At 35.8% G+C, this 8,275-nt stretch overlaps 1 protein-coding gene across 1 annotated transcript in view; it reads left to right on the top strand.

Annotated features, from left to right (window-relative positions):
* The window catches only part of si:dkey-89b17.4 (zinc finger protein 646), a 13,280-nt gene extending 6,278 nt beyond the window's left edge, over nt 1-7,002 (top strand). The window contains exon 4 of the mRNA XM_035654600.1: nt 6,160-7,002. Within this exon, the coding sequence (XP_035510493.1) occupies nt 6,160-6,457 (298 nt within the window). The 3' untranslated portion in view covers nt 6,458-7,002. The remainder of the gene's footprint in view (nt 1-6,159) is intronic.
* The last annotated feature ends 1,273 nt before the right edge of the window (nt 7,003-8,275 follow it).

Genomic DNA, 8,275 nt, shown 5'->3' with positions numbered 1-8,275 from the left:
TAAGGAAGTAAAAGCTTTATTTCCACCATCAGTGAGACTCTGATTCTCTTCAGTAAAGTAAAGAAACATGTAACCTGTTGTTTTGTTATTGTTTGATGTTCAGAATGTGTAAAATCCCCTCTGCTGCACACTGTCAAACCAAACTCCATTCAAAAACCGGCTGTTTTAAGGGTCGAGCCTCGTTCTGGAGACGGGTGCTGCTCTGACGGTTAAACCTGAATCTGTGTGTGTGAACACTTCCTCTGTCTCACTGTACCGCCCGGCCGAACGCTGAGAGAGAAACCACGTCACAAACTGTAAAGAAAGGTTGTATATTGTTTGATCCTGTATTGTACTCGTACTTCTGACTGTATTCTCTACAGTACCTCTTTTATAAGAAGGAAAAAAGACGACAGATCATTGTAGTAATGCATTTATTTATATTATTATTATTAACACTTGTAATGGACGGCGCTAGTCTTTAGGATGTGTGAGTTTAGAGCTGTGTTGATGTAAAACACCTCCCCCCTCCTTTACCCACAATGCCCCTGTTCAGTGGAGATGACGGACTCTGGCTCCACTGAGACTCTCCCGTGTTCTGATGTGTGAAGATTTAAGGAACTGTAACCACACGATGGAAAGTGTTTTTCTTGCCTTTTATCCAAGTGATGTTGTCTTTCTCAGTCGAGCCTTCCCATCATCCCTCTCTTCCATATTTATCTCTCCATCGAGTTTGACTGAACCCCCCACCACCTCCCGTCCTCCTCCCTCCTCTCCCTCCTCTCCCTCCTTCCTCTCCCTCCCTCCTTCCTGTTTCACAAAAATCAAACTCACGTTGAAAAGGGACGACTCTGATCCTCCTCTTTCTTTGGAGTGCATTCAGTCCTCATCATTTGAACCTCTTTTATGTTACACTTTTATGGTAACCTCTTGTATTTATTGGTGTTATTATTTTGTTTCCTTTATATTTAATTGACTATCTGGAAGCCTCTGTGTGTGTGTCAGCGTTTTCAGGAGCACTGGTGCTAGTTTTAAAAAAGAAAAAAAAAAGTCAAAGCCGTGCAGTGACCGTCAAGTGCTGTAGGAGTCGATGTGATCTAGAACACAGAAATAATAACTGTACATTCTCTATTTTTATTTTTGCATTTTCCTCCTCCACCATGTTTGGTTTTGGTTTCTGAGTGGACACTTTTCCCGCCTGCATTTCAAGTAGTTTGTAGAGAGAAGAAGAAGAAGAAAAAAGATCGGTTTGGAACAACTATAACCCCCCTCTTTTGTTTTAAAGTCTAACTTTTGTTTCCATGCATATATATGTAATGCTTACTATACACTTTTATAAACTATGTTTTGATAATTCATTTCTTAACAGAAGAACTTGTCCATATACTATAACCCTTACTGCTGAGTACTGAAAATAAATAGCTGAAAACAAAACGCAGTCGAGGTGTTTTCAATCCGCTCTTCTTCTCCAGCAGTGGTTCCCAACCTGGGGGTCGGGGGCCCCTCTAGGGGTCACCAAAGCTTCACCGGGGGTCGTGAGATGATTTTAATGAGTGTAAGAAAACAAAAAATATACACAGCAGGTCGATATCTCAGAGTTTGGCTCACTTCTGTGAAGAAATTAAACTTATTTTTAAAGTTAATTCAACTTCAAAAATCATCAAAACTGATCACATGATGTGAAAGAGTAAAACTCAATTTTGTAAGTTAAAAAAAGATTATTGATCATTCTTTAGTGGATTTAAGTGACACTGAACTGAATAAACATGTTGTAAAAAAGTATTTAATCAAAAATGTTTCTAACTCACAAAATTGAGTTTGTGTTACATAAAATATTCAATGTAATCAATTTTAACATTATTTCTTCAGTCAGACTTAAATACACACAGAGTAAAGTTAGACGTGTTTCTGTGAACAATAAAACAGACTGAGGAAACTGGAGGCAGAATCACAAAAAGAGGAAAATTAAGGACAAGAAAAAAATAAACCAAATAAAACTGAGTCGGTAATAAAACAGATTATACAGAGTAATAGAAGGGACTAAGTGTATACAAAGAAAAAGAGGATAAAAGATTAAAATAGATGAAATCAAACATCAGTTCAAAGCCAGACTATCAAGGGAAGTCTTGAGTTTACCGAGATCCACTCTGCTGCTCGCAGGTCCTCAGGAAGCTTCCAGAGTCCAGGACCAGTGACACAGGTAACACCTGAGGACCAGAGTGTCTGAGGGTTTAAGGGTTTGAGGGCTGTACAGGGTTCATGGTGGAAAGTCTGGTCCATGAGTGAGACTGAGACCATGAAGTCTTTATGAACCAATAAAAGGATCTTAAAATGGATTCTGAAGCAGAGTTCCACTAACTTCAGTGTTTTATTTAATATTAGAACATCAAATATCAGGAACCTTTTCTATCATTTATTAAACGGATGTATTTGATTTATAATTCATATTATTATTAATTATAATTATTAAAAACTGAACAATGAACACAAACAGTGAACCAGAGATTTTATTTATTTCAAGCAGATTATTTCCTGTTTAGGGAACTTTTGATAGAATTCTTCTGTATTCTGTATTTTAATAATTTTTAACAAACAGACTTTATATTCTTCATTAATATTCTTCGTTAATATTCTTCTTTACTGACAGATTTACTGTTTTCTCCCTGAAGATCGGCCATTCTTCTGTTGATGTGAATATTTTAAAAGTTTTTCTTACACCCCTTAAAATCAAGAAGGTGTCACAACCCCTTGTGAAGCTTTGGCTACCCTCAGTGGGGCCCTGACCATCAGGTTGGGAACCACTGCTCTGCACCTGTATAATACAGCAGTTTTAAATAAATGCTGCATATTGTGTGAGTGGATAAAAAGTTATAAAGCAACCACTGCCACCCATCGAACACATGAAACATTAAATCCAAATAAAATTATAGAAAAATAAAAGTGTTTATATCCAGATATGATTGAGCACAACACTCCCATTAGACTGTCAGTGAATACACTCAGTTCATTAGGATCAATTATTATAGATTATTACAACAAGCACAACGAGGACATTCCAGCAGGGGGCGCTACAGTCAGAGTCACATGAAAGAAAATACATAAAAACTCCTAATCAATACGTTCCCTCCTCTCAGTGGCTGCGTCACCGTCTCCTGTAACGGCGTCCGGATGATTCAACGTCAGAGTTACGAGTAGAAACGTTTTTTAACTCTGGTTCAGTTTCCCAACATAATGTTTATTCCTACTGATAATAATTAATATTAATTTACACATTTAGGATTCAGTTTTTATGGTCTTAATGGGAGCTGAGTTTGTTGTGATTTATTGATAATAATCAATTAAATATATATATAAAGATATTGTGTTGATGGGATGATGGATGACAGCAGGAGGAGGAAGTGACACAGATGAAATTAATAAATATTATTTATACAGTAATAAATAAAAGGACGTACATAGAGCCGGATAACTTACTTACTTACTTACTAGTTACTACAAATCTATCATTTATTAATTATTTAGAGAATAAATAAATCTCTTTAAAGCAGATTGATTTAGAACATATTCTGTAATTAGTCATTTTTACTCACAAATTTAAAAAAAAAATATATATATATTTTCACTTTGTTCAGAGTTAAAATTTGTTTCAGATTAATCAGGTTGGCGTGAAACAGAGCGTCTGTTGGGACTATTTTTTAGCAGCGGATTAATCCACTTCAATCCAATATGTGACTTTATTTGACCTCCAGCGGCTCTGATGAACCAAAATACCTTTTTCTTCTCACTGCCTTCAGGTTTTAATGGATTATACGACAAATAGAAACTAACCCAACGGGCATCACGAACGATCTTAAAGAAAAACCTGAGAGATCGTGATACGACTGAGATACGTTTCAGTTTCGGCTTATTAAAGGAGAAAGTTGAGAAAACTTTAAAAGCTTAATTCACATTTTAAAGCTCTTAAATAAACAACCTAATAATAATCTGTTGTTGAGACAATTTACTTTTCTTCTTTAGGAAAACTAAAATATTTATATTTATTAATACTTAAAGTTTTAGAAACAAAACAAAAATTGTTCTCAGTGAACACGAGTTTTCATTATTTGATGCTTGAAAATTAAATATTTGCGATTGAAAATATTTAATTATTTATTTGTCCACTTAGTTTTTATTTTTTGGTTTCCAAAATTTAAAGATTCAAGTTTTTCTAAGTAAATGGTCATTAATTATTAGTTTATTAGAAAACGGGTTTCAGTTTTCACTGAACACTGTAAAATGTTTTTAAATAACTTTTAGTTTCAGAAACTTAAAATTCTGTATTTTTTAAAAACTGTTTATAGCGATACCCTAACCCTGTGAGTCTGATTGTTTCCAACTTAGAATAATTAATTAACAGTTTTTCACTTTAATGAGTTTTCTGAACATTTTGTAAACTCTTTTTTTTTAGATTTAAGTTTGGTTGGATCCAGATTAATCTCCGAGACATTAAACAGAACATCAGGTATTTCTGGTTTAATTAGGGTTTAATGTCTGAAGGCTTGTAAATAAAGTCATTTATTTATGTAAGAGTGCAGAAATCTTCACTTTCAGTCACGTCTGGATGGAAAAATGTTTAATAAATACATATGTTCTGTTTTATAAAATATAAAATTCCGAATTTTAAAAAATGAATTTGAAAAAGACGAAAGACCCGATACTGTTCTCCAGTTGGACCCAGTCTTCATTTTATAGCTTTACCTTTATGGCGTTACGTTTCCATGGAAACTGCGAATTAACAAATAAACATAAAACAATTTATTTACATAATAAACATCTCAGGTGTTAGATAACAACTACTCTTCAACTTCCGGGAAATAAAATGAAATAAATAGTTTTATATCAGCGTCACAATTTCATACAGAATGAATTTAACAGTTATATAATAAAGTTAAATGTAATAGTTAAATAAAACCATCACCGTCCTGCTTCCCCACAATGTTTGATAATGTCTTTAAAAAGTAAGGACGCTCTGAGGTCTGAATATGAATCTGTGGATCCATTTTAAAGCTCAAACAACAGCACTGAAACGTTTCTACACCAAACTCCATTCAGAAAACGCTGGATTTTACTGAACTGTCTGATGATGATGAAGATTTGTGTTTGAGGAAGAAACCATCGAGGATGACGAGGATTTACTTTCTGTTCTCAACCTGGATCATTTTTAAAAGAACCTAAACGGACCCAAAAGCTGCAGTTTGTATTTTATAAAGTCTTCACAGTCGGATTCGGTGTAAAAACCTTTATGGCAGATTTATAAATGAAGACCCTTCGGTCACGCAGCTCAGACCCGACCGGCGGACGGACAACCTCCCGGGAATCGAACATTAATCACTTTATTGTGACTCTGGCTGTAAACTGAACGCTCATTAATGAAGCTCTTTGTTTTATTTTGAAAAGCCGTTTTATGGCTGTTTTCTATTGACTTCTTAAAATCAGCATCTTCATACTGAGAGATCAGAACTGACCTTTGACCCTTTGCTGTTTCCTGTTTTGTTTATCCTTCCCATTTTAGCTCCGTACTAATTGTAGACGTGAGACTCCATGAACGGGAACAATTAACAGGCTGATACTGAAACTAAATATTAGTTTAAATTAAGTTTCAGTGATAAAATTGTGTTTAATTAGTTTACGAGCAGGTGGACCGGCGTCTGTGTGACTACCGGGTTGAGTTATGAGATCTGTGATTAAACGATAAAGATCATTATGAGATTGCTTTTTGTTTTCCTGTATTAATAAAATACAGATTAATAATGAAACAGTTGTTGTTCTTAATCTTTTAATTATGAGGTTTCTTCCTGTAACTGTGAGAATCAGGTGTCTGTATTTAAGAGTTCTTGTTTTCTTCAGACAGGTTGAGGTTGCAGAGCGGCTCAGTGCTGAACTGGTTTTATATTAAACTGACTTGATGGTTTCGTCCTTTTTGTAGACACTGTGCAGGACCTCCTCGCTCTCTTTGGGGTCTGGATCAGTTCCTTATCTGAACTAAAACCCTGGTGTTTGTCTCCTCTCAGATCTGCGTCCAGTGGGTTCGTCCAGCAGCTCCAGGACCTTCATCTGCGGTCAGTGTGGTCGCTCTTACCGCCACGCCAGCTCCCTGCTCAACCACAAGAACAGCCACAAGACCGGGACCTACTTCTGCAGTTCCTGCCAGAAGGAGTTCCCCAACCTGATGTCCCTGAAGAACCACCGGCGGATCCACACCGAGCCCAAACGCTACCGCTGCCCCGACTGCGGCAAGTCCTTCCGGGTGTCCACGGCGCTCATCTGCCACCGTCGCATCCACACCAAGGAGAAGCCGTTCTCCTGCCAGCAGTGCGACAAACGTTTCTCGTCGCGGTCCAACCTGAGGCACCACATGAAGGTGCACTGGAGGGGTGCGCCACTGTCTCGAGGGACGTCATCCGCCTTCCTCACCGTTCCCTCCAGATCTTTAATCTAAGAGTCCAAACTTTTTTCTCAGCCTGAAATATTTGAACTTTCATATTTCATATTTAAAGCTGAAAACTGAAGCTCCTCTTTGTTCTCTGAGTTTAAAGGTATAATCTGACAGTTAAAGAACCTCTTTACTGATACAGGTCATTTCCTGTTTCCTGTGAACTCTTTTATAGCTCACAGACCTTCATATTCCCATTGACAGTGAATGGGTGACTGCTTTTGCCCCGTTGGACTCGTTTGTATCGGTCTGTAGGTTTGAAGACTTCTGGCTCCTCTGCAGAGGTGCATTATGGGTATTCTTTCCACGACCTCTTCCTCCAGCCTCACGTGATCATTGTTTGTACATTTGAGACTTTTACATCGATGACAAGCTGCAGTATGGACGCAGTACACTGTAGAAACAACAACTCGTAATTTCAAGGCAACTGTCTTTATTACATTTTTAAGTTTTGAAATAAACTAATAATAATTAATGCTAATTTACTTTTCTAATTTAAAACTTTAATCTTTAACTTTTTTTAAAATACAGATTTCTTTGTTTCTAAAACTTAAAATGAAAGACAGTAAATTTAATATTTTCAATTGCAAATATTTAATAAAACAAACAAACAATGAGCAAAAGTATTTTTTGTTTATTTCAAAACTTAAAAGTTAAAAGTGTAGTAAAAACAGTTCATTTGGAATTAGGAGTTTTCCTAACAGTTTTTTTACAGTGTAGGTTTATTTCATTTATATGAAACTGCGATTACATGAGACAGAAACTGGAGCTCGAGGTGTAAACGATGTGTTCAGGAGGATCGTACGTTTCAGTGCTGCGGCTAATGACCTCCACGATGTGTTCAGGTTCAGACTCAGTGTTCAGTGAAACCTAAACTTTCAAACAAACTGAAGTGGAGGAACATACTGAAGACGAATAGACCTGGGCGACGTCAACGTGGACGAAAAACAAGGAGATTCTGTGTTTTTTGTCTTCTTTTGGTGATCTTCAGACTCAAATGAGAGAAAACAGAGAAAATGTATTTTTGTGGGTTCAGATGCCTTCAGGGCAGCCAAAAAAAAAACTGTAAACACAAGCTGCACTGATGGGAATCAGACCTGTGGAGGTTAGAGCGTGTTTCAGGTGGACGGACACCGCAGTGGACGACGTCATTGGGAGCTTTAGTTTCACAAAGTCGGACGACGTGGACCTTCATCATCATCATCATCATCATCATCAGCATCACCTGTTCACAGCCAATCAGCACACTCCTCTTCAGTCAGACTATGGAAGCCCATTTATGCCCTGTGAAGAAAAACTACCGTATTAGATTTTATAATTTTACATTTTAGAATCTCATAATTATAAACAATTATTCTGACTCAGTAATTTGTAATTGTATTAATTAATTAAATAGTAAATATTTGCTTTTATTAAAACTGTTTTTAATTTAAATGTTTGTAGAGACAAACAACTGCCTCCTGAATGAATTTTACACATTCTCATATAATTATGTGATATACTGTTATAATTCTAGTTTAATATATAAATTTAAGTTTAAGTTTAATATGAAGGTTGTAACAAACCTTTTCATAATGAGAACTTTTAATAATTATGATTGATGATCACATTATTATTATTATTAGATCATCTCTGAGAAACTAACTTTGTTTCTTTTATCTGTTTTTAAACTCATAAATATGAGTTAATGTGTAATAATTATGAAAAACGATCTCATAATTATGTTATTATTGTAATAAGATACAATCTCATAACTTTGATTTAAACTCATAATTTGGAGACACTGTAAGTAATGAGAAAACATTTCATAATTAATACAACTAT

This window comes from Morone saxatilis, unplaced genomic scaffold (genome assembly GCF_004916995.1).
Source record: "Morone saxatilis isolate NCDOM2014 unplaced genomic scaffold, NCSU_SB_2.0 Contig14, whole genome shotgun sequence".
Classification (NCBI taxonomy): Eukaryota; Metazoa; Chordata; class Actinopteri; family Moronidae; genus Morone; species Morone saxatilis.
Note: the sequence above shows the minus strand (reverse complement) of the source record. Positions and strands in the feature narration are given on the sequence as shown.